The 27,397-nt window shown below is 37.6% G+C and overlaps 1 protein-coding gene and 1 long non-coding RNA gene across 8 annotated transcripts in view; one reads left to right on the top strand and one right to left on the bottom strand.

Moving 5' to 3' along the window:
• The first annotated feature begins 424 nt into the window (after positions 1–424).
• Positions 425–27,397, top strand: part of EML5 (EMAP like 5) — a 111,739-nt gene continuing 84,766 nt past the window's right edge. For all 6 annotated transcript variants that reach the window (XR_011151445.1, XM_069018049.1, XM_069018048.1 and 3 more), the window contains exons 1-4: positions 425–813; positions 21,336–21,495; positions 23,867–23,965; positions 24,528–24,596. Coding sequence is in view for 5 of the 6 variants with exons in the window: in XM_069018049.1 (XP_068874150.1) it covers positions 617–813; positions 21,336–21,495; positions 23,867–23,965; positions 24,528–24,596 (525 nt within the window). In the remaining variant the exon portion in view is untranslated. The remainder of the gene's footprint in view (positions 814–21,335; positions 21,496–23,866; positions 23,966–24,527; positions 24,597–27,397) is intronic.
• LOC138111758 (uncharacterized) lies at positions 16,463–25,447 on the bottom strand. Of its 2 annotated transcripts, XR_011151447.1 has the most exons (4): positions 25,140–25,447; positions 19,811–19,896; positions 18,375–18,549; positions 16,463–17,685 (listed from the first exon to the last, which is right to left on the bottom strand). It is a non-coding gene; the product is annotated as an uncharacterized lncRNA (long non-coding RNA). The 2 variants fall into 2 exon arrangements; XR_011151446.1 differs by lacking the exon at positions 18,375–18,549.

Genomic DNA, 27,397 nt, shown 5'->3' with positions numbered 1-27,397 from the left:
GTCGGGGAAAGGCAAGGGACGGGCATGCTTCCCGAAGGGGCAGTAAAAACAAAAACCCCTTAAACTTGGGGAAGGGGGAGAAGACAAAGCCTCGCTTAAGGAGGAAAAAAAAAAAAAAAGGTAAATTAAGAAAAAGCCCCGCGACACGCCAGAACGCGCGGTGGTGAAGCGCGTTCCCCCCTGCCCGCTCGCCGCCACCACTCGGCGGCCGGTCCCCGCTCGGTCCCCGCTCGGTCCCCGCTCGGTCCCGCGTCGCCCCCGCTGCCCGCGCCCCCCGCAGCCCGCCGGGCCCGCCCGGCCTCTGACGGCGCCGCCCTCGGCGCAGGCGCATGCGGGGCGCGGGGGGGCCGGAGCAGCGCCGCGCCCTCGCTCCGCGTCCCGGGCGGTGTCTCAGCGCAGCCATGTCTGGCGGCGCGGGGCGGCGAGGCGCGCTCGGGCGGCGGCGCCCTCTGTGAGGCGGCGGCGGACGAGCGGCGGCGGCGGGCATCCATGTCGGCGGGCAGGGATTAGCGCGGCGGGCACCCAGCCGAGCGGAGGGGGCGGCCGGCCCGTCGCCCCCTTCCCGCGGGGTCTCCGGCGGGAGCGAGCCATACCCGGCTGGCGGGGGCGGGTGGACATGGCTGACCGGAGCGCGCCGAGCTGCCACCTGCGGCTGGAGTGGGTCTACGGCTACCGGGGTCATCAGTGCCGCAACAACCTCTACTACACGGCGGCCAAGGAGATCGTCTACTTCGTGGCGGGGGTCGGCGTGGTCTACAGCCCCCGGGAGCACCGGCAAAAATTCTACCTGGGGCACCAGGACGACATCATCAGGTACCGCCGGCGCCGCGCGTCCCCGGGCCGCATCCCGCCGCGGGCTCCGACCCACTCCGGCCGTCCCGGCCCCACAGCCCGGCTCGTCTCCCGCCCGCTCTTCCCTTCCCCCTGGAGCGGGGCTTGAGTATCCCCCCCGCAGCCGCCTGCCCCAGGTGCCGTCCCGGGCAGCGCCGGTGATCCGCGTCCCGCCGGTGCTGTGGGGATCCGGGGAGCGGACCGAAATACGTCAAGGACAGTCAGCGCTTCCTCACCGCCCCCCCCGCCCGGGCTTCGCCGTGGGTAGAAACAGCCTGGAAATGGCTTTTAGCTGTCGGATTTAATCAGCCGTGTTGTGTGTCCCCCACTGCCGCCGGTGTGCGGTGCCGAAACTTGTACGGGCGCCTGTGCCCGGCGCGGCAGCCCGAGGGTCGCCGCTCGGTTCCCCGCCGTCCCTGAATGTCAAAGGGCCGGCGGGAGGAGAAGCAGTAATCGCGTGTGTGCCCCGGAGCACTTGGGCTGCGGAGGAGGTTAATCTGTAGCAGGTAGACCTTTGTCTAGTGTTTAAAAGGCGACGATTACATGGGGAATTAGTGGCCTGCCTGTAACTCACGCAACTTTTAGGGTAATCTTAAAAGAACAGCCTTTCTTGAGAAGTTGAAGCTTCTTCTGTAGCTCAGTAGTTCACTTGTCAGGGAATATTTTCAGGTGCTGGGTCAATTTAAAAAAATAATTACAAACTGATGTTGCAGAAAAAATGTGCTGGTATAATTTCTTGTGTGTATTTCCACTCCAAGGATCCTTTCGTAAGCCTAGTGGTGTTGTGGAGATCAATGAGAGAATTTGAGGAGTATGAAGGGCAGATGTGAGCCTGAGTCATCAATCTTTTCCCTTCCAGTAGGTGTCATTGCAGATGGATTTTAAATTCTGATTTGTTTTGGTCTTCCTGTTGGGGTAGGAGCTAGCAGTGGATACTGTTGTAGGTCTTTTGTAGGTTTTACAGCACAACATTTGTTTTTATGATGCTTAATGCTCCAAGGCATACCTTCTGTATGTGTTACTCATGAGTAACAGGTATTGCCTGCAGAGAGTAGAATAGATGCTATTTCTTTCATTTAAACTTTTAGACACACTAGAAAACTTGGTCATAGTGGCCACTTTTTTCCTTTGTTTAAGTCTTCTTCTTGAAGAAATTTAAATAGATTTGAAGTATGGCTGTGACTGTTCCTTAGAAGGGTGTCACTTCCATAGTATATTTCTCCTTGGTGCTAAACATGTGAAGGAAACCTAGTCAGTGTACCACGGTAGACCATTGTACTAGGGGTGTTGAATCGGGAGTTTGAATCACTTTTATTTGCATTGGTTAATGTTTTAACATTCTCACTTTAATCCAGGAGAAACTATTTTCTTAAGAACTGCCAGCCACCTATGATGTCAGGTGCTGTGGGAAATCCAGACCCACAACTTGTTATTGTGCTAAGGAAGCGGTGGCTCACTGCTTGTTCTAAGACCACGGTAGTGTAATATTACACATTTAGTACCGTGTGTTCACGAGTGCTTCCGAGTGACACTGCTTGTTTCAGTAGCACTTCTTGTAGCATAAGAATTACATGGATTTGAGCTACAACCGGGCAAGTTTTTTGTTTGCGTGTGGTAACAGTTTCCTGCTCAGTCTCTCTCAGCTTTGGTACAGTGTGCTACATTTGGCCAAAATGTGACAGAATTATTTAGAAGAGTACTAAATTAAAAAAAAAAAAAAAAGTCTGCTGTACGTTAGCTAACCAGAGAGAAAGTGTATGTGTCTGGTTTGTGTATGTACTTTGATTTGAATGGTACCATGGCCCAGCATAGCGGAGTTTCTCCTCAATTGTATTGACGTGAGAATATAATTCTAAGTATGTTAAAGCATTACAGGTTTATGCAGTTAGAATTTTGCATGCTTCTTGAATGCAAAAGCTATACAGAAATAGTAGTATGTTTGAAGAAGAATGCTTGATTTAAAAGCAATGTGGCTATTTCTAGTAAGATCAGACTTGCGGTGATCAGTCTTTCACTTGCTACTTTTTCTAAAATGCAACACGGTACAATTTAAAGTGCCATCTTGCACTTTTCCTGACTCAATGTGGTTACCTAAACATGTTAGTTCTCAATATTTAAATGAGTCATAGGAAGGTCAAATATTAAAAAAAACCAAAAAAACAAAAACCAAAAAGCAGGTGCAAAAATGGGATTATGTAATATAATAATCAGTGTTACTAAATTTTCTCTCTGAAGATAAACTTAACTGTTGTATTGCAAAATAATTAATATATTTTGTGCTCTAATAGTCTCAGCAAGTACTGTCTGAATGCTGAGATATTTGGGATTTTTTAGTGAAAGCAATGGGAGGATTGAGTATCTTTTTACAAGTACAGGATCTCATTTGTGAAAGCAGTTCTGGTGACTGAAAATCTTATATATTTAAAGAATCAAACTTCCATGAGCCCAGCTCCATAGCTACAAGGACTAAGCATAAATATTGCTCGCTACATGGTGATATTATTAGTACTCTTCGTTATGAGAACTTTTATACTGTTAGCGTTCTTTGGATGACATTGTAATAGTAAACATCAATCAGGAGAGAGGAACTGCAATTCTTAAGTCAGAGACCATTTCTTTAGTAGTAGAAAACAGTATTATTTGAGTAATGGACAGTCAAAGGACATTTTCCATTTGAAATTTCTAACACTAGCAGTTAGTTTTTCTTCTGCTTTTAAGTTTTATCTCCTTTTGTTAAATGAAACCCTGTAAACCTGCTGTAGGATTTTTTATATAATTAGATGTTTTAACATAATTTATTTTCAGTATAAATGTCTAATCTTAATTTTAATCACAGTGTCCACACCCCAAACCCCTCAGCCTCAGTTAACTGTACAGTGAAAGTAAGAGAGTTCTCTTTCAGTGTTTTGTCCCTCAGATCTACTGAAAACTCTTTTGGACTAGAAGAGGATAGTTAAGAACATTTAAAATGTCTTTTATTAGTCTGTTTTTGGTTGTTTGTTTGTTTGTTCTTTAATTGAACAATGTCAGTTATAATCCATTTTTAAAAGGACTTTTCTTACTTGCTGGTGACCTCTTGGTTTTTTATGTTTGTTTTTTATCTCTTCTGAGAATTACTTTCCAGAAATCAACTCACTGTTCTAGAGGATACAGTTACTTTTCAATCTTACTTTTCTCCCATTTCTTATGTATTTGCATATTTTTATTGTTGAGCTCCAGGATGCATTCGAACACTTGTAGAAAGTGTCACTTAGATCCAGAAATGCTTTGAAAATTTGCATATTTTGGGAGTGCAGATAACTGAGTTTCTTGCATTTTCAAGAGTAAGGAAGGAGAAAAATCTTGTACATGAAATCTCAGGTGACTTGCTTTGATCTGTTGCCAGCAGCATAACCTGGATGTCCACTGTGTTTGTGGAAGTTCCCTGTCCAGCCTGGGCTGTGTATGTGTAGGAGATACTAGTACTCAGTGAAAATGCAAGTTATTCCTACAAAGCTACTGGTTTCAAGTGTGTGTTCTCTAGGATTTAATGGATCACCAAACTAGCTTGTGATGTGTAGAATGGTTTGCTTTCTGGTAGATGAGGAAGAAACAGTATCTTGGTGTGTTCAGGTTAGCTCTTAACTTCGTTCTCTCCATAATTTTACTGATTTAGTGGATCATAGGTTATTTAATGTGGGCTGTTCTTCAGAGAGACCTTAGGGGGAATGTATTTAAACCTGATATGTATCAAGATTTCAGAAGATGTCCCCTCAGAGCATTTACTTGTTATACTGTAAAACTCATGCTCATGTTGAGGCTCCTTATTTGTCTGGGTTAGCAAAACCATATTTATGTATTGTATTTTTTTTGATGTAAGGTGAGAAAATTGGAAAGCCTGAACTTATCCACCTTTTAAAATGGCTGTCCACTGGCAAAAGCCTTTAATGTCACTAGGACAATTCTCTATGCTGATGTGCTCCAAGGAGACTGCTGACATGCTCCAAGGTGACTTGTAGAATAATTTTCCTTTTTGATGCATTTTTTTTTGCTTCTTTCTTTTTTTTTTTTTTCTTCCTTAATGCTAGCCCCGTGACCATCTTTTTTTTTTGTGGGCTTCAAAGTACTGGAATTTTACTGGGAATTAACTTTTCGTCTGATGTTGATGATGCTATTGAAAAATAAAATCAAAATGTGAGGTTAAACCAGTGCATCTTTTTGAGATCTTTAGTAGACTTGGAAAAAGTGCATATTCCGTTTTCCATGATGTCTGTTCTTGATTTCAAACTTTTGCACTTATCTGTAATTCTCCTTTTGCAACATTATGCTGACACAAAACAAACCACACAACTGTGCCATTCACAGAAAGAAGAAGAATTATGTTTCTCTGTCAGAAGGAGACAAATGAGGAAGAGTTGTTATCTCTGTCCTACTTTTTTAATATCCATTATGTGATCTAGCTGGCAAATAATAGTGCTTTTGTATATTCTTCCTAGAAGTTTATCACTGTGACTACTTGATTAAGGTGTTTGTGGTACATTTAGGTTTAGTTGCTTAAGGTAGTAGCTGGCACACTTTATGCTAGTAAGAACTCTTGAATCTCTGCTGATAATAGCATTTATAGCTCTGCTGTTGAGCAACCATAGGCTGTGTCTAATAAGTTAATTTCCCTGCCTGTCTGAAGTCTGTATATTTTTCCTTGTCTTTGACTAATTTGGGGGAAATAAATCATGCATCATCTGCCCTAGGACTCAGGCAGTGTTCTGCTTTTAGGACAAACATAACTCTAAAAAATTATTCAGAAAACAATGAAATTCTTTACTGTTAGAAGGTCTAGTACCAGAAACTAACCAATACCCTGCTACAAAGACAGAGGAGAAAAAAATGGCTCTACTTTCAGTTTGGTTAAAACCAAAATGTGGTTATTTTCCCCCTTTGTGCCCGTCTGTATCCAAGACTGTAGAGAGGTAAATTGCATGTTTACAGGGAGTAAAGGTATATGCAAAGACAGGTAGAAAGAATGGCAGAGCATTTGTCTGTATTCTCACAGAGATAGGGTTTGGCTGTTTCCAAACAAAGCAAAAATAATTTGCTTGTCTAAATCACGGCTTTTCTTAAAACAATTTTTCTTGTTGCTGTGGATTCTGTAGGAGTTAACCAAACTTTGTTTTCCAAGGAATAAAAATAAGCAGCCAAACCTCTAGACCCTAAATTGTGGTCTTTCCAGGCACTTTATTTAAAACTGTCTTCTTTTTATATTTCAAATTTCAGCTCAATCTACAGGAGATTGTCCTTCCTGAGATACTATGATTTTTTTTCCTGTGTTCCAGGCAAAAAAACACATTTCTTTTTAGCATCAGCATTTCTTAGGTTCTAGTGAAAACCAAAACCACTAATATCATCTGTGCTCTCTGGTGTTAGTGCTGTCCGCCAACTCCAATTTATCTATTTATTGTCGCACTCCGAATGTTAGTCTAACCATCAACATCTAAGAAATCGTTGGACTCTGTCAGCTGCTTTCTAAGACTGCTCCTAGATAATGCTCTCTGGGAGGCAGGTCCAGCCTTCCTCTGTGTGGCTGTCAGCTGTGGTTTGCAAACAGAAATTCTAGCAATGCAGTGATTAGTCACATTGTAGTTTTGAATGGCAACAGATCTTTGCCTCACCCTCTCTTTTCATTAGCTGTGCATTGTTAAGACGTTGGATGATCTGCTGTTGGACTTTTTTAGTAAAGTTGCTTTGTATTTCTACCCCCTCATTGTATCATTCTGTCTCTCTTTGATCCCTTTTCATTAGATTCTAGCAATCAAAAAAAATTATGAAAAAAGATAATATTTTTTCAGAAAAGGAACTAAACACGTTTCACAAGAACATAGAGGGAAATTACTTTGTTTCCATTTTTTGTGTTCCTCCAATAGTCTAACACCTTAAGATTCATCCTAGTTCTCAAAAAACCTCAATAAATCGTTGAAGCAATTGAAAGTTGGGGTATCTGCTGTCAGGTTTATTGTCTTGTTCTTGTCTGGAATAAATGGCGTATGTTTCTGACTGAACTGCAGATGACAGTCAAGCACAAATATTAAGCAATAAAGACTAGGTTCAGCTACAAAACTTTGTCTGGTGAAATTCTGTTAATTGTTTTGGCAGTAGATCTGTGAAATTTCAGTAGGAATTTCATGATCAGTTGTCTATTTTGGATTTCAGGGAATTTAACTGAGTGAATACCATGGTTGCCTTGTAAGGAAAAATTTCTTAATTATCATGTGCAACCTCTTCTGTCTTTTGAACTATGAATGTGACAGAGGAAAAAAACGCTTCAGCATGTTCTGGTGAGGAATTCTTTGTATGCACTTGAATTCTATGCAGTCCAGACCTTTCTTTCTAGAAGAGAACTCCCTTGTTTATTTATTTGCAGAAAGGTAATCTCCCAAACTATTTCAATAATTATAGCCATTGAAGAAGGCCAGTCATCCCCCTTTGTATCCTCTAATAACTGTACTGGATGGAAACGGGAATAAAATCCATTTTACAGTTATGCTTCAAATGTGAAATGGATCATACATAGAAACGCCTCAAAATATTGCTTGTCTAATACTTGGGAAACATACAAGGTACATGCAGTCTGGATTATTAGGTATGGTGTTAGGAAACCCGTCTTTGTTCTTAAGTCCCAAAGAAGCTCCTTGGTCGGAGCATTTCCCCTTGGCTCAGTGCTGGTGAGACTGCACCTGGAGTACTGTGTGCAGTTCTGGGCTCCTCAGTACAAGAGACATGTGGAACTACTAAAGAGAGTCCATTGAAGGGCCACAAAGATGATTAAGGATCTGGACCATCTCTCCGAAAAAGGCTGAGAGAGCTGCGACCATTTAGCCCAGAGAAGAGAAGGCTCAGAGTGCATCTGATCAATTTTGTAAATAGCTGAAGGGAAAGTGTAAAGAAGATGGATCCAGGCTCTTTTCAGTGGTGCCCAGTGACAAATCAAGTGACTTTCCAACCAAAAATAAAAGCTGTAGGCCCATGCTGAACAGTGGGAGTTTCCAGAATTGGAGGTTCAGTTTGAAAGCTTCAGTGTTTTGACTACAAACATTATTTATTACCTTCTTCCCACACACAAATTCAAATAAAAATAATTTAATGTAAATCTAGTTAAGGAAATAATTTCTCAAATTATATTTTCTTGAGGAAAATTAGACATTAACAATAGATTATGGGGTCTTGATACACAATAGAATGTTTACTGTGAAATGAAATACCTTTAATGGTTCATTTTCTGTAACAAAGAACGGGCTTTGGGGTGTGTGCTGGTGGATTCCTGCTCAAACACGGCACCTGGGGCTCGTTCTCCATTCGCACTTGATGAGGAAACCACGTTCTTACTTCAAAGAATGAAAGCAATGCTGAAGTCATGTGATGTGTACCATTCTGAGAGGTTGATTATAGCCACCCAAATCACTTGAGCAGGTTAATTCACCAAGCTATTGTTAATAAGCCATTAAGGCATTTTTCTTTTCTGAATATGATCTTTAGAGGAACTGATTTCTCTTTTTCACCAGAAAGTTTGTATTTCCAGCAGAAAAAGCAAGTCTTCTCCTTAGGTTATTCTTTGGGCTTTATATGGTGTCACGGTTCTTTTGTTTATACTAAAGATAAATCAATTGACTCACTTTATCATCTCCAGATGATCTTCTTGAGCATCCTCAGTTTATTTCACTCCATGAAGGAAGTAATGACTTAAATAGAACCTAAATTATGTCATAATTAAACTAAGCAGTCCTCCTATAAGCCTCTAGCTTCAGTATCTTTTGTCTATCAGTCAAAATGGCATTTCGTGCAGCAGAAGCAATTGCTAGGGCAAGGGGTGAGATAATTACCCTGATGACCATTTTATGCTGTCATTCACAAGGACAAAGTCCCAGTTAAGCTCTTCCCAGCTTTTCATGCTAAGTGGTCTCAAATTGTCAAATGTGTAAAAGTCTGAAGGGAAGATTTGGGTTCATATCTTAAACAGATCAGGGGAGAGATGAAAGATAGTGATGTGCCTTCTCCCTGAGGAAAACCAAGTTTTCTGGGTAGCTCTAGACCTGTTGGGGAAGATGTTATACTGTCTAAAAGATTTTACTGAGGATTTATTGTTGAATCTTAATTACAGAAAAATTTTTTTTACCAGAGTTTTGTATGTCATTTAAAAAAAAAAAAAATTTTTGGATTTTGTTTGATAAAATGAAAATATTTTAGGAATACATAATAAAATATTTCCTGGATTCAGTTTGAAGTGAGACTAAAATAAGCCAGTTGTTTAATACACCTGCATACAAAACTTTATTTTTCCTGATTAAAACTGCATGAATAGAAATACCAAAAATATCCAACTAGAACTGAACATTTAAAACATACTAGAAGTTGATTAAAGTAGATCAACACAGCAAGGAGCTACAGGCTTAGGAGCTTGCCTTCATGCTTGCCTTCGTGCTTTTCATAGCCAGCAGTCACATCACCTTCTGATCTGATTCTGTCAGGGCTCACAGGCAGGGTCAGGTCAATACTTAAATGGGAAAACATCTTGGTGCTGTAGAAAATGCTATTCTTGATTTGGTACTTGGGTCTTTTTCTCAGAGATATTGCGACAACATGAGGCTCTAGGACAATGTCTGAGAAGAACAGGAAGTGTAACCAAAGGCTTAATAATGTTTGATTTGTAAAAATTTTGAAGTATTTCTGCAGAAATTTTGAGGTCTGCCCTAATATTTTAATTTTTCCAAATTGCAGTCAAAGAAGTTATGTTTCTGTTCACCTGCGTTTTCGGTGTTTCAATTTGTTAGTCATTCTCTTGATATAGGGAAGAAAGTAGATTATGCTCCTTGTCGATTTTTTAACAGCATTATGGGGTTAACTTATTGTGTTTGCAGTGTTATTGTGGTAGTGATGGGCAGTAACTTAGCAGGTTTCAATAAAATTGAATTGTTGATTTTTTTATCCCCCTCTAATTGTTCTAGATTGAAAACCATAGGGTACGTGTTCTGTATGACATACCAAGAAATCAGTTTAGATTTTACTGTGATTAATAGCACAAGCATTGTAGGCTTTTTAAAAAAGATGTGTGCTTGAAACAGAACCTGAAATAATTACAAAAAGATGTTTCTAGTTTTATGTCATCTACATTTTCAGGTTTTTGAAGTTTAGGCTGACACTGACATTAAGCTAAAAGATCCGTAGAATTTAGCGTTACCTTTTATAATATCTCAAGGGCTTTTTTTTACTTCAAGATGTAGTTTATCTAGTTTTTCAAAATATTATTATACAACTTACAGAATTGTATTTGTGATTTAGGACAGCACTTTTGTTTAGCATCAAGGACTTTAAAGGAAAAATAATTTATTATTCATAAAAGTGGCAAAGATGTCTAATCTGTACTGATAAAGATGAATCATATGCTCACATTAAAATTTAGATTTCTTAGGATACACCTAAATTATAATGCTATTATAGTATGATCAAGGAAATTGGTTTATTCACAATATATTTATTTGACTTAAAATAAACGATTGGTTTTGCTGCATTCACATGGTAAGCAAAGCTACTGAGCACTTGAAATACCTTGGAAAGAAATATAAAGCTATAATTTTCCTTGAACTTAGGTAGCAGAGTGTGGAACCTCCCATAACCATCTTAATAATTTGGTTGAATGTTTAACCTAGATGATGTTGAATGTTCTCTTGAAACATGTACTGAAGATTTTTTGCCCAGTGAGATTCTGGTGTGTCATCTGGTGTAGTATGAATATCACCTGGTGCAACAGTGAAGCATCTTACAGAATGTTATAGATACATACAAATCACTTCTATTAGGGCACAGATTGCTCTGATTACTCCAGTGGCTACGAAAGTCTTTCATTTGTACAAGAAATACCCAGTATCATTATTTGCATTGCTGTTGTAGCTATTACCGTAGTAATAGACTTTGAAAATGCAGTGCTTGATTTGCACAAAAAAAGGTCAGAATCAGCCAAGACTGCCTTTACTCTGGGTAGCAAAAGGTATGATTGAATTTTTAAGCCAGGCTATGATACCTATCAGTTTTATATTGCAAAAAATAGAAACCACAAATAATTCCAGTGTGTGCACCATCTGATAGTACCACTACTACTCTGCATTTGAAGCAAGATGTCTTTGTGAGACCAATTCTGTTAGAAAAGCAGTTTTTCTTGTTACTTTACCTAACTGCTAGAGGATACCTGCATTATTAAATCTCCAAAGAAATACTATATCTTTTCTTAGAGTAGCTATCCTCACCCTAGTTGCAAAAGACTTTCCTTTAACTAGGAATCCTCATTACTGTTGAGAGGCTTCCTGGTGGACTCCTTTTGTTTTGAATAAGTTCTGTAAGATGGTGCCTGATGCTTATTCTTCTATGAAAGCCCTGGGTATTCAGATATTAGTTCAGAAAATACAATGAACAATCCTTCCAACCATTTTTCATAGGTTTCTAATTTAATTTCACTGCTTGGTCTTCCAAGCTTTTTCAGAGGAGTTCCTTTATAGTGCCTATTGCTTTGCGCTGCAGACAGGATGGATCAATACTCCTAACTGTATGCAAAGGTCAGTCTGATTCTTTTGCTTTAGAAGCACAAATCATTTTAGCAAAAAAACCCAAAAAATCCAGTCCCCCCACTCCCCCAAACCCCATATCAAAACCAAACCTTCTAGTCAAACAGCAATGTCCAACTTCTAATTGCTCAAATATTAGTGAGGTCATCATTGATAAATATCTTTAGGGGCTCATTTTTTGGGGATTTGAATTAAAGAATCAAGAGACATGTATCCAGAGAGTGAGTGGCATAACTGGAGAGAATAATGTCAGTTTGAACAAAATGATCAGCTTTAGAGGTACCTGCAGTAGTACTTCCACTGATGGTTTAGTCAGACTGGTGACAGATTGCATTTAGGGAAATTTTTCATTTGCCTTTTACACTGTGTTGACTATAGGAAGTATTACACCTCAGACTTTGGCTTCATATGGTGTATATTGATAAGATATTTGCCATAAAATTGCATGTAAATAAAATGCTTGATTAAGGTGAAGAATTCAACTGAAAGAGAAGAAACAAAACTGAGGCAAAGGACCATACCTAATAATAAAGAAAATGTGTCCAAGCTGAAAATCATGTTTATAAATTGCTCATAGTTACATTAAAATCATTGTGTTCTCACTTCTAGCTCATACATTTTACTCCTGATTACTTAATGTATTTTTTACTTTACCTCAACTGAGAATGAAATTTGTAGATATAACATAGTTTTGTAACAATGTTCTAAAAGAGTGTTTTAGTGCTTTGATTCTTTCTATTTATGTGGGACATTTCTTGTGACTAAATCTAGTTGGATATTTTAAAAATAACAGTGACCCTTCAATTTTCTGAACCATAGGGTAACTTATTTCAAGAACAATGCTCCTGAAAATGTCAGACTGTGATATAAGTGCATGTAGATATTATATATAGATGCCATTGCGGAAAAAACCCAAAATGTATTTAAATATAAAAATCACTTTAAAACAATTATGCATTTTAGTCATGGTGGTTAGATGTCTCCATTTTATCAAGACAGTTTGCATGCAGAATGAGTGGGTTAATTCTATGTTTTGGTTAGGTGACAACAATATAAACCTTCTCCTGACTTTTAGAACTATGCTAATTCCTGTTTCCTGCTTACAATCTCTCTACAAGAGCAAACAAGGTGAATTATGCTTTATCTTATATCAAGACAAAGCATCTGACAGCATTTGGAAATTGCCTGAAGATTTATTGTGCGAAGTGTGACATTTTAATTGGAATAGCCTTTTGGAGTACTTGGGGAAATAACAGGAATATTTGAAGAACTGGTAAATGTTTGGTTTGGGGTTTTTTTAGATCAAGGTTGCACGTTAGGTGGTATTTGTGGTTTTTAGTTACAGGTTCGTCTTTTGCTTACTGTTTATTTAACTGCTGTTTCTTCTGCCATAGAAACTGATACCACAAAAAATGAATAGCCTTTGAAACATTATTCAGTAATAATTTATAAATAATCATGATTTTATCTTTTTCAGGTTACAGCATGTGATTATGAGAATGAATATTACATTACATTTCTTATTGGAATTAGTCAATTGGATCAGTATTCTTGAGTTAAACATAAATTTTAAGCAGAAGATTTGTATTTTCTTGAAAGTGTTATTCATGAATGTTCTTTATCCACCTTCTCCTTTTTATTAGTTTTCAGTAATTAAGTTTGTGAGCCCACATGGGCTACATCTTTCATTACCTACCAACTGCACATTAACCTCTGAGTCCCTTCAATATTCTCTAGTTTTCCTATACTTCTTTCCTGTTTTATTTATGGTTCTGGTACATGTGGGGATTTTGTTTGTTTTAGGAAATGGTCTTTTGTGTATATACTTTTGTGGCCTTTATCTCATTTTTATAGTTTTTTTTCTGAACAAGGGTTCAGAAGTTGTCCCAACTTTAAGTGGTATCCTGGTTCTTTTCACTTTTCTGGGTGCAAAGTTAGATTCCAGGATGGTAAATTTGAGACAAGTGTTACAGATATCCTTGACTTTTTTCCTGTAGGAAAACATCTCTGTTGAATATTTTCAGAACACCTGTAGGCCTGATATTCTCAAGAACTCCTGAAGAAATCTAGTGTATCTGCAGTCTCCAGGGCTGGCAAGATAGTGTTCTCCTCCACTCTAAGCCTTCTTTGGTGGGTAATGAAATACAGTCAATTGAAGCACAGGATGAATGTTGTGCTTATCTCAGCTTTTTTCAGAAGCAGCTCTGCCACTGCCTTCTTCCCACCATTCCTTACTTTAAGCCAACTGCCAATTTTATCAGGATAACCTTTCTGTATAAAAGAAGAACCTTTCAAAAATTGTCACTAATTATTCCATGACTCCACTCAAATATTCAGATGAGAAGTTCTTGCACATTCAGAGATTTTCATCAGTATGTCCCACAGGAGAAAAGACTGAATTGCTGTTTAATATACTTGTTCAGAAATATGAAAGAAAATTGTACATTCTGTGATTTTTTTTTCCTATGCAATACTAGAAGATCTAGTATATATTTTAAAAATAATAGATGGAAGATCAGTGGTTAAAAACTGTTGTAAATCTCATAGGGAAGCAGCAAATCATAATTACTGGATAAAGGGTTGTTCAAAGGGTTTTGTACATCAAGAAAGTTTTGTACATCAAGCAAGTTAATTTAGTTAACTTGCACAGTCAGAAGCATCCAAAATAACCTTTCTTTGAAAAGAAATTTTTGAAATGGTCTTGGCTAAAAAATTTGGAGTAAATACTTCTTTGACCTTAAATAATTTATTCTCTAGATTTCTAATTTGGCAATGGAATGAGTCTTTGTGCACTGAAAAATGAGTCATTTTAAATGTGGTAAGAACTTTTGCCATTTAGTATTACCGCAGGCCTGGGCCCTAGGGTATATCACCGTGTCCCGCAGCCATAGGGAGGAGGAGGAGAGAAGATCCAGCAGGCAGGAATTGTGCAGCAAGATTGATTTATTTAATTATTTTACAAACTCTTTTATAGACTTTTTTCTTCATAGTCTAATTGGACAAAGGATCAGCCACCCCTTGGGGGTGATTGGCTAAAATCCTAAAACATCCATTGTCAAAATATTTTTCTACTGTACCATAAACAAGACTTTTCAAGGCTGCAGGTGTTTGGTTGTTTGCATAACTGCTACCTCTTCTGTGAGAGAGAAAAGTCTCTCACGGACTGAGAAAATAGCAAGAAAATCCTTGCTAGCAGCATTTTTGTATCTACAATTTAGTTCCACTTTCTAGACTGTATTTCATTACAAAATTTATTTGAAATTAATTCTGTTCATATTTTATAGCCAGTTGTCTCAATTTCCCCATAATTAAGTGGCTCCAGCATGATAATCTTTAGTAAAGTAGTTTCTTAGCTTATAAACTGTTTAGAATGGGAAATCAGCGTTTCCACTTCAATTTTAAACTGTGTTGGTTTTTTTAATCTGTAATCATTTTGTAGGTTTGTATGGTTTTCACCACACGTGTTCAGGAGTGAAAGACTGCTTTCTAGCTTTGTGACTCACAAATCCTAACCAAATAATTTACTAGTACTTCCCTGATTTGTTGAGGGATCTCTTTTGTGTCATCAAGTCTAGTGACCCAAAGGAGCTGAGTGGCTGCACTGCCCCCTGCCTAAGTTACTGACAGCTGATTGCACTATGTCTTCCCTCCACAGATCTTGCACTTCTGGTTTCCTTTTTCCTTTTTTTTTCCTCTTTTTTTTTTTTTTTTTTTGCTAGTTCTAGGAGTCATATTTGAGACTTTATATGCAATAATGGTTTAAATAATTGGTCTTAAGTCTGTTCATTGTCTTGTGAGGAAAGAAAGAAGTTGAATATTTTTTTAGGTGGAATTCTTACTTACCTTCTGGCTCTAGTATGTCACATTATTGTACCACCAGTTCTTTAATATGAATAGCTAATAAAGAATAACAGGACATTATCTTAGCACATTTATCTCCAAATGATTCTGGAGTAGATGATATTTCTAGCTTTCATGTGAGAAGATTTTTTAGCTAGGGACATGTAAGTAATTTTGCTGTCTTCTTTTTCAAGAGGCATATTAGAAAAGAAATTTTTTCCTCAAATTGTGAAAACCTGGTGATTAAATTGTCAAGATCACATAGAATTTGTTAAAATCCAGCAATTTCACTCAGTCAAACCATGAGTTCTCCTACTGGCACTGGCAAAATCATTCATATTCAAAAAGAAGGGCAATGTCTTTAATCAGTTTTCTAGAGACGATAACTTACTAGAAAGCTAAAGCTAATCCCTTCCTCAGCAGTGGAGGATATGAGAATGTAAGATGAAAATGGACATCTTCAGAAAAGGGCATATAGTTCCCAGAATCTTTTTACTCAGTTCTCATATTCAGTGAGTTGGGAACTTTGCATCATTATTGGTTTACTCACTCTCTAACTCTTTCCTTCTCTTTGAAGTACATCTGATTTCTCTTTTTTGCCCCTTCTGTGGAGTTCAGGAACAGACAGAAGCCCAAAGCAATCTTTAGGATTCTCTGGGTTGTTTATAAATGTTTCTTGTTAATCTAAAAACATTCAGATCCAAGAGGAGAAAATATGGAATGATAATGAGATAAACTGCAGCTGGGAATAACCAATGTACAGTGTGGGTTCACCGGCCCTGTCTCCACTTCAGACTCTCTTACTTTGAAGTTGGATGCTTGTGCAATTTAAGGAATCTTCAGAAAGCCATATTTGACGTTATTGGTGCTGAAGCAATAACTATATGGAAGGCCAGTGCTGATGCTCCATTACGAGTACTGCTTTGTTTTGTCAGTGTGCTCTGACTTGATCTGTTAAAACTTTGATGAGGGGTGTTTGCTGATTACAGCTCTTTCTGCTTTAAGATCTTAAATAGTATGACAGAAATGGTTTGTACCTTCCCCTGTTATTCTTTCTGGGAAACATGGATAAATGACAGCAAATAAGAAAATATTCTCAACTGTATGTAAAATGTCTGTAAACATACCATGAAAATATTTTGCTTTATTTAAGCATAGAAACAATTTCACACTTGAAATTAACTCTTAATTAATAGATGTCTGAGATGCTGTTGTTTTACTGCAGTATTCTTTTGTGCATTTTTACTGGTGCCCTAGTTTTATGAAGCTCAGGAGTAGTCACATGAATATATTCTTGGATTTTCATCCAATATTGTTGCTAAGGAAACATCATCTTTAATACTGTATCCTTGTCTGCAGCTTGTCTGTATTAATCAATTCCTGCTAATTCTCAGCACAAACCAAGTAAAGATGAAAAAAAAAGGTCTTAATTTATTTTATTATCAAGTAGTTTATTATTGACTATTCTCCTTCAGGATCCCCTGCCACTACAAAGCTCACACATATGGGAGGGTCTTATCCATGTCTCTAGTCTCATTCCACGCAGATACAACATGGGCAGATTTTATGGTTTTTTTTTCATTGGGTGCCATTAGTATTTAATATAATAATCTAACACTGGTTTTGTATAGTGCATGGATCTGGTCAAAATGTTGGGAAATGCTTACCTATTGCTCTGAAAGGGAGAAAGAACCTTTTCTGTATGTGTTAAAAAGAGGAGCGTGAATGTACTAAAGTGAGAAACATATCCCTTTTCAGTATACTGTTAAAACTCTACTACTGCATTTCAGCCCAATTTGAATATCTGGCTAGGAAAAGACCTGTCATTCAGACATATCAGTGGAAATCTCAGTTCACTGCAAGTCCAGCTATTTGGCTTGTTGCAATAGTGACAAGCAGGTTTTTTGAATTTTCTATTTCTGAACTCTTCTAAGAAGTACCAAGTTCTAGAGCCAATTTAAAAATTGATTTGACTTAGCAGTTTGTTAGCTTAATACCTGCTTTTTTCATGATCATGTTTGCCTTTTGGACATGTTCTTACATATCTGCTTCTTCAGAGACACTACATTAGATCTAACGTCTGTTGTTGAAAAGCCCAGGTCAGAAAAGCCAGAGGCAAACAAGAAGGCCTGAAGAACTTGTCTCATTAGGAATATCTGTTTCCTTTTTTGGACAAGTGGCAATATCTCATTCATCAGCTTAGTCATCCTTCAAGGAAGAGGAAAGAAATCAAGCACCAGTTTACAGTCTAGCTGTGTGGGCTAGATGCAAGCACAGTTTCAGCAGTCTAAGCTGGATAGGTCATACCAGCTCTCATTACCAGGATAGTAAAGGGAACACGAGTTCTCTCCTGAGTGCAGTAAAGGGAACACAAGTCCTCTTCTTCTGAGTGCAGAGCTTCTTATGCCAGTAACCAATCTCTTTCTTCTCCCTAAGAAAAAAAAAATGCGAGGAAGTATTTGTGAGGGACTCTGTACGTAAGCCCACAGGTCCCATACTAACAGATTTGAAAACTGCCTTTAGAGCTGAGCCGTACTCATACTTTTCTGCCTGACGTCAGGAACTGAATGGATGAATGGCAAGCAGCTATTGCAGATACCATCCCAAGAGTTGTATGAAGTTAACATCTCAGTAGAGGTGTGTTGAAGATCTTGTGCGGAGTATCCAGAGAGAGAGCTCAAACTCATTGTTTGATCCTGTTAATTGCATCACACCCACGAGTTCGTATAGTCCATATATGGCAAGTGTTCGTTGTTACTCATTTCTGGGCACCCATTCTAGTTAAACTTTTTCTTTCTGCACTAGGGAGCTATTTACAGTGTTTAGCTCAGGGCTGTTTTAACAATGAAAATTCCCAAATATGTGAGTTATATCAATGCTTTTGCTCTAGAGGTTAGATTCAGATACAGTATTTTTCTATTAATTGCTATGCTTGTAGGGGTTGCTTGATCACTCATAGTCCAATGAAAGAACTGAAAAGAGTCACCATATAGTGTAAAATTGGAGTCTAATCCTTGATGTTTGATGAGGACCCAAAATTTCAGATCCATAATTCTGCAGGGTGCTCCATGGGATTAATAATAGTCAAGACTTGAATATTAAGGAAAAACATTGTCTTACCATTCATGGCTCATATGAAAATCATGTACATAAGTGTAGCAGCTATTGGTTTAGTGTTGGTAATAGAAAAAGTAGTCCCTTGACTTTTTCCATGCTTCTCTTTTTCTTCTGTTCTGATAGCCTGTGAGATAGAATACTCACAGGTAGTACTTTAAGCTGTCCTTCACTCCTTGGTCTGTAAGAAAAGTTGCGGAAAGGTATTTTCAGATAGGTGTTTCTTCAGCTGCTGCCAACAACTTTGCTAATCAGTTTCCCTGAAAACTCACCATATTTGCATTTTTTAAAGAAGCTTACTGTCTTAAAATATTTGGTGTACAAATATTTTCTTCTTCTTTCAATGACTGTCTAGAAAAGTTGTTAGCAGTTTACTATAGAGACTGAAATGGTAGGGGAAGGACATTGGTAATTCTACCATGTTGTCTGTTGTGGTTTAAATACAGGCTTAATTTGTGCTGCATTATTATCCCATATCAAGGCAGAATTTGAGCTCAGTTATTTAAGCCGGTATTCTGTATTGTGATGCAGAAAGAACTAATACTGTGATATTTCTATTGGTTATTATTTGCCATTAATTAATTAGAAATAGAGAAAACCTTCTCTATGTTTACCAAATATTCTTTGAATGAAATTAGTCACTACACTTGGGCTAAGGACAATGTTTCCTTTCCCATGGTAGTGCCTTTACTGTTGTCCCTTCCATCTCTGTTGCATTGTGTTTCTCTACAGACTCTGGTCTTTAGTTTAAAACATGCAAAGCTAATTTTTGGTTGCTGGAAATTGTTTTGTAATATGTGGTGTGGGGGTGCTTTTGCCTGTGTGTGTGTCCAGGGTGGTGCCTGAGTGTTTTGGTGTAGTTGTAGGGTGGTTTTTGCTTGTCTAAAAATGCAGAATGCACTAGTGGCACAGATAAAGACAGGACTGAAGAGGTGGTGAATCAGACAGGAGACTGCTGTGTTTTTTTCTATTTGCCTCTTAGTTTCTGTCTGTTTTTTCTTTCTTGTTCTTCTCACTTCCTTTTTCAAATTTCTTTATTGTCCATTTGGTTTAATCGCTCCCTTTCTGTGGTGCCATTCTAAAAATTAGATCATTTTGGATGCAGCATTTTCTCTCCCTCCAGATGCTTTTCCTTTTTCCTATGAGTACACCATCTGCCTTTGTGTGCTCTGGGAGATGTGCAGGTGTTAGTCAGGATTCGGTGGCAGAACTGAATTGAAATGTGGTAAGTTTTGCCTGCCAGCTCCTTTCTGCCATGTTTTTTAATTGTGAAGTTGCTCTGTCAAATAATCAAGAAGGGAAGAACTAGAGAAACAACTCTGGAAGTGAAGTGAACCAAAGTGGGGACATGTTGGTTACTTTATCCTGGTGCTGAGGATAATGGGCAGTAGCGAAGAGCAGAAGTTCCCAAAGAAAAATGGAAAGGTTCAGAGGCTTTTTACCTTTTCAACTTTGAAGTTAGAAGTTCTGCTCAGAGTTGTGCACATGGAATTTGTCAAGCAGTATATCAACCGGCTGAATTGCTATTCTGAAACAGAAAAAATATAGAAATGTATTGTGTACTGTAGTGAAACTTCATAAAATATTAAGCATCTTCTAATGTGGTTTTCTCTTTCTCTTTCTGTATATAGAAAATGTATACATCTTTTGAATTGGATATTTTTTCCCTGGTAATTTCCTGGTTAGCTTTAACCTTGCTGTTTTGTCTATATTTATAGACTTCCCTTGTCTCCACCCCTTGAACTTTATTTATCAAAATATTTATTTATCAAAATTATTTATCAAAATATCTTATACCTGTGTTCAGGTATAAGATCATCGTACCTTTGCAAAGTGCTCAACCTTTCTCCTTTCCAAGTGATTTTGAGAAGATAAATATATTTCCTGTGTGTTGTTAGTGGTTCTGTCCACCAGTCTGTCAAGATCACTCATTACCCTGGGATTCATTAGCCTAGGAAATTTTTAGCCAAATTAAACAGCCAACTTTGGAAATTATGTCTTTCTGACTTACACGTGATATTTCTACATCATTCTGGACTGCTGTTATCTAGTATGTGTGGAATTTAATCAAGTAGTTTGTTTGGGTTTCTGTTAGAATATATTCTTATTTTTCTGTATTATGAAATCTGAATGCTCAGACCTCGAGTCCTCCCTTACAGCTTGCTGGCATAAACAAAATGAGGAAATATCTTGTTGACTAGCATGTTTTCTAGCTTGGTCCCAGATTTGGCAAAACAGTTCTGATGATCCTCAAGTGCACTCAGAAAGACTGAAATACAAGCTATACGAAAATTCTGTACAATATTAGGAAATGCAGAAAGTTAATAATTATTCAAAACTAGCTATTCCCAGTTGTTCTATATTAAAATTAAGACATTTGAGATAATCTTCATGGCTCTTCCGTTGGGTCATCTGAAGTGTAGTCATTGCCTCTAGTCTAAGCTAGTCATGCTTTGGGTTGCTGTACAATCAGCAGAGAGACAGCTCCAGCAAGCTGTCCTGCCATAAAAAGTATGTCAAATACTGCGTGGAATATAGAACTTCTGGAGATGCCCACATATCTCCATTGATGATTGGTGTGTAGATAGTTCAACACTAACTTCTGTTTTCCATTGCTTGTGTTTTTAAGTTTTAAGAAGTAGAAAGAAAGGAAAAAAGGTATTTCTCTTAGTGCATGAAAATCTGACCTAGTTTAGTAAACACTTTTGGAACAAGGATTATTGACTATTTTGCAGTTAATTTAAATGTAGAAGGCTTTTGAAGGTTTAATTCAAGAAAGATGTTGGTATGTACTATATTAAGATAATTTTACAGCTACTGTGGAATCTGTGGCATAAAATGACTTTTTAATATTGACTATCAGTGGGAAAATATTGTAAAATAATTTCAAAGGAAAAAAATTAATGCAACTAACTAGGCAAATACAGAAGTTTCATGCAAGAATATTTTATATATTTTTTTTGGCAGCCTTGCTTTGCATCCCGAGCGTGTGTTGGTGGCAACAGGTCAAGTTGGGAAGGAACCATACATCTGCGTGTGGGATTCATACACTGTGCAAACTGTATCTGTTCTGAAGGATGTTCACACGCATGGTATAGCTTGCTTGGCCTTTGATTTAGACGGTCAGGTATGTAACATATTCTTTTTTCAAACACTTGAGTAAATTGTTTATGTATTAGAAGTCTTGTCACATAGTTTTTCTTAAAAAAAGAAAGTTTATCATGTCAGGTTTTGTCTGCTTATTCTCAAGTAGAGGAAAATAAAATTACATTACTAATGAATGTCAGATACTCACATTGGGCAAGAAAAGTATAGCTTCAAAAGTTTTTTGAATTGAGATGAGGTAGTAGGGAGGTTGTTTTGTTGTGTGGGCAACAGTTCAGGGTTAGACCAAATGGATGGAGATAGTGGACCTCCCCTGTGCAGGGGCATGCCTGGTGCCCAGAGCGATGGCAGCCCCATTGTGTTACTCATCTCGGACTCCTTCGGGCAGTATTCCCTTCTCTGTCACGCATTTTGTGGCTCTCCACATTTTGTTGTTTGTTCACTCATGTATCCTGGATCTAAGAGTCAAGAAAAAGGTTTCATTGGATTATAATTTTGTTGCTTTTGAACCTTCTCTGAGTAGTAAATTGGTTCTCAGAGCTGCAACCTATAATGGAGATTGGTTTTACCAGACACTTACTCCTCTGAGTAAAGAGGCTTTCTTGACTGATATATTAGAAATGGAAAATTTAATGGTTAGATTCACATGTTAGGTAGCAGCTGAAGAGGCATTAAAATCCTTTCTGGAGATGTCCTTTCCTGGTCTATGAAGCACTTCTTTCCCTCCCACTCAGCCTTGCAATGTGATACTCAGATTTAGCTGTATTCTCGGTTCCTTTTGCTTGCTAAAAAGGTCAGTATCTGTCAGTTACTGCTGTTTTCTCAAGTGATGATGTATTGTAGAGACCAGTTGCTGTCCTTAAGAGAATATCAAATGGAGTTGTATTGAACACAAGAGGTAAGCCTAGCTGTAACTTGTTTCTGTTAAAACACATTGTAATTGTTGTAGGAAAGTTACGAGTTTGTTGAAATGACCTCTCATTGTTTAGGAAGTCAGATTGTAGAGTCAGCTTCTTTCTAGAACATAATTTCTACTTCACAGTGCTATCTTTTCTCTATGTTTTTCTTGTCGTGTAAACTTGTGTCACTTCCTCACTTGAATGGCGTTCATAATTTAAGGTCTAGATACATCAAATTAGGATTGAAATCCCCTAACTTTTCAAAGATGAAATAGAAAGGTTAGATTTTGTAGTATTAATAAATAGGAAGCATGGATAGAAATTGTATTTAACTTGTTTATTTTTCTTCTCATAATCTTGGAGTTTTTCAGACAGTAAAGGAATTATGTTATCTGGAATAGGTTTCTGTCTTTGGGGAAAAAAAGATTATGATTAAAGTTTGGAGTTTGTTTTTGCTTTTACAAACTCACTGGATAATTTATGTAGAAATTGAAACTAAATTTGTCTTTAATGTGTGTAAGTACTAACTGCTGAACAGTGAAAAAAACTTTCTCCTAAAGTTTTGAAAAACTTTCATTTATCAACAACAAGATGGCACAATTCATGCATAAACTGAACAAAAATACTCATTTTCTTTAAAAATTAAACCAAAATCACTCAGCTTTTTTTTTCATTCAATCCTGTTAGTCTTTCTGTTGAGAATTTCTATAGGAAAAATTACATTTTGACTGGTTAACAGATACAATAAAATTGGCTAATATAGTCAATGATATGTGTCAAGAAATCTGTGCTATGTGTCTTCACAGTCAAGACCACACTAGCTGCAGAGCATAGGGAGATCTCGACATTTTATTTTTCTTGATTTTCTTGAAATAATCTTTTTGCCCGTCCTAATTTTACAGTTTAATTGGCTTCAAACTCTTTCTGAATAATAAAGACTTCTTGGGGTCTCTTTGGATTCTGGTTTGAGAAAGGATTCAGAAATAAATATTTACTCATATGTGTCCTGAAGAATCAAGCAAAAGGCTTTTAAAGCATTTAACTGTTTTTATTCTTTTGTTTGTTACCAAGAAGATTGAAGAAAATATTTTTTCTTTTTATCTCTTGACCTTTTAAAATAAATCCTAAATTCTACAAGTTACATGTAATTAAAGATAAACACATACAGTTTCATTAACTTCAGTGATTATTCCTTTTTTCAAATGTTTCCTGACTGCTGCTTACTGTTTCCTGACTGTGTGCTATATATAATTATGTATCTTAAACATTTTAAATCAGAAATATGTTGTTATCTAAGAAGATCTCTATGATCATGATACAGATGAAAAGATGCTCTGGCATAAGATATTGCTTATGTTTTCTTCTATATCAAAAGTGAGCTATTGCTTCTAGCTCAAATATGTTACGCATTTTTTACCACTCATTCAAAATAATGACTTTAGCTTTCATTAATATATTGAGTTATTTTTATTTGTTTAATTTGGACACTTTTAGCGTTTGGTCTCAGTTGGTTTGGATTCGAAAAACACAGTTTGTGTATGGGACTGGAGAAAAGGAAAATTATTATCAATGGCTCCTGGTCATACAGACAGAGTAAGTATAAATAGTCTGAGTGTCAATGTAACTTCAGTTTGTTAAAGCATGTCTGTATATACATACTAGACCTATGTCTGAACAAAAACCATTTTGTTTTAGAAATTGAATTTCCATAAAAGTTGATATGCATTAAGACATGGAGATATTTAAGATGTGTGCATTTACTTCTAGAATAAAATCTGTAACTCGATATTTTTTTGTGTATGGTTTGTTGAGACTGTAAGCACGTAGGGGAAGTGCAGAATTAATAGACTTCTTAGACCCTAATCCCCATATGGGAGATCAAAATGCAAATAATTCCTTAAATTTTTGTAGTCTTTAAATGAACCTTAATGTTGTTTTATCCTGTGTTTTAATTACTTTAGGGAAAAAAAAAGCTAGAACTATATTTGGTATATATTGAAACTTCAGTATTGAATGAGAGGATTAAAAAGTCTTTCCAATAAATTCATTTAAAGCATTTCAGTTTCCCTGTTAATTTGCTAAAAGATTTTCCTGTTTTAACTGTTCCGTGCTAGAAGGGTCATCTCTGCTGACATCTTTGGGTTTTTTTATGCAGATATTTGATATTTCTTGGGATTTATACCAGCCAAACAAGCTCGTCAGCTGTGGTGTAAAACACATCAAGGTAATGAAATAACTCTTAATTTATAAAATATTTCAGCTGCAGTAGTATATACTCTATAAAACATATAGAGTCTAAAAGGAATATAGAATGATAATATGGAAGGTCCTGTGTAAGAATAATATTAGTTCTTAGAACTGCGATCGTGGATCATACCTGACTACACTAGATATTTTAAAAGATCTGTATAGTGGAAAACAGACCCTTTCTGCTCAAAAGACTTCATGCCCGGCAGAAGTAATGTAGTAGGAATGAAACAGTTGTCAGTAGCATTGTATGTAATGACTGTAATATAATTTAAAATTTAGGTTCTCTAAAACCTGTTGTTTGAAATCCCAAGTAGTGTAAGACAGGATGCACACGTTTAAGGTGACTCCAGATACTCAGGTTTCTGAATCTTGAACAGTGAATGAATTGCTGCACTACAGAGACAAAATGAATTGAAAAACCATTTCTTACCGTTCAGAGAGGGTATGGGGAGACAGTGGAAGAGAAAGAACAAGCATTTTCTTTTCTTTTAATTATTTTCCCTGCTTGTATTCATACCTTTGTCATTTGGAGCACTCTGTACCTGTTACCGGACTCATAATTTGGACAATTCATGTCTTTTTCAAGCATGCTCTGTTTGATCCATGTAGCAAATGCTATGCAGACACAACTTCTTTTTCAGGTTTAACTTTGTCAGCAGGATTATCGATGATTAGGAACCATGTTTCGAATCAGTCAAACTCAGTGTCTTCTCCCATGCACTGTTTTCTGTGTTACCATGTAACAGCAGTAGATGGCAGCTTGAAAGTTCTGTATTCCTGTTATGTGTAGGTTCCCATGGTGGGGAAAATGTGTTGCTTTTTATACAATGAACTTTTAGACTAATATGTATTAATGGCTTACTGGAAAAAGTCTTAAATCTGTTGGCTAGATTGCATAAGTCTGATTTGACATAGTGTTTACCATGTCAGTTACAGATTTCCATGAACTTGGTTAATAATGATCTTTTTTTTCTGCTTCTCTAAGAGGACCTTTATGCCAACAGTAAGTTAATATTTGCCAGCAGTGATTTAGTATGTTATGTGAAAACATGTCTGTTTAGATAAGCAAAAGTTTGTTTGAGCAACTTTTAAGGCTCTACAAAGCCTTTCTAATTAGTGACATAATTTTAAAAATAATTGGTGTTTCCTCTGGGAAAACATTGTGGAAAATTAGAATTCTAGAGATATTTAGGCACCTGGATCAGGCAAGAGATTTTTGTTGATGTGTGTTTTTCTTAAACCACAGCTTCTTGTTCTTTCAGATATCAAGAATTACTTTCATGTTTTTATTACTGTTGTATTTTTTCTCAGATATTTTATGCAAATTGTAATAGTAATTAATCAAGTTATGTAGATAGTTCCAAGTGAACTGATATTGAGGAATTACTTTTCTTAGATACATCTCCCACTTCCATGCTGGAGCTGGGTGTTTGATTTATGCAGTGACTGTGTAGTATCTTCTCAAGCAACGACGTGGTCTATGTATTGAAATCTGTACTTTAGTTAAAAAAATACCACTGTCATGGTTTCACCCCAGCCAGCAGCCAAGCCCCAAAGAGGTGCTCTGTCACTCCCCCACCAGCAGGACTGGGGAGAGGATTGGAAGGGTAAAAGCTGGAAAACTCATGGGTTGAGGTAAAGACAGTTTACCAGAAAAAGTAAAACCTGCACATGCAAGCAAAGCACACCCAGGACTTAATTCACTGCTTCCCAGGGACAGGCAGGTGTTCAGCCATCTCCACAAGAGCACATAAAATGGTGGCTTGGGAAGACAAACTCCATCACTCCAAATGTCCCCCCCTCCCTCCTTCTTCCCCTCACCTTATATACTGAGCATGATGCCGTATGGTCTGGAATATCCCTTTGGCCAGTTTGGGTCACCTGTCTGAGCTGTGTCTCTTCCCAGCCTCCCATGCACCCCCAACTTCCTCGCCAGCGTGGCAGTAGGAAAGCAGAAGAGCCCTTGGCTGTGTAAGCCCTGCTCAGCAATAACAAAAACATCTCTGTATTATCAACCCTGTGTTCAGCCAAATCCAAAACACAGCCCCATACCAGCCATTGTGGAGAAAATAACTATCCCAGCCCAAACCAGCACAACTAGTTAAGAGACTGGGATTTGTGTAATTAGTACTAGTTATTCTAATCATTAATGGTTATTTCTGGTTATTTCTCAGTTACAGTATTGCAGGTACAAAAATCTGTTCATGGTAACTGCTTACGTTATCCCATATTATTTGAAGTCTGCTCAGAATATTGAATTGATTATTGGTAACAGAGTGCATTGCTGTGAAATACAGTTTCATAAACACGTGTACAGGAAACTGTATACACTGAGACAATGTAAGATTAACCTGTCAGCAGTGATGCTTTCATGTTTAGCATTGGATTACTTCATCAGCTTCACTTTCCAGTGCACATTTACATGTTTGGACAGGAGAGTTTGAAAGGAATATGCAAGTGCTTCTTGTTTGCAGAGATCTCAGAAACTACAGTGTGTATCTGGAGACTTAGTTGGCAGGTGGTGTGCTCTGACAAGAGTCTTTGCATGTCTTTAGTTTAGGAGTCATTGGTACATGTTGGGTGACCTAGGAGGAAATTCACACTTGTGTGATTGCTGCAATCACATACCAGTGGTTTATTAGAAAGTTCTTAAAATCTCTGCCTCAAATGGCTGCTTTGTATGATCCATGGTTCTGATGAGAAATAAGCCTACAGTAAAACCAGCTGCTTTCAAACAGAGCAAATAGCAGCCTTATCAGAAATCTACATGCTTAG

The sequence above is a fragment of the Aphelocoma coerulescens genome, chromosome 5, assembly GCF_041296385.1.
Source record: "Aphelocoma coerulescens isolate FSJ_1873_10779 chromosome 5, UR_Acoe_1.0, whole genome shotgun sequence".
Taxonomy (NCBI): Eukaryota; Metazoa; Chordata; class Aves; order Passeriformes; family Corvidae; genus Aphelocoma; species Aphelocoma coerulescens.
Note: the sequence above shows the minus strand (reverse complement) of the source record. Positions and strands in the feature narration are given on the sequence as shown.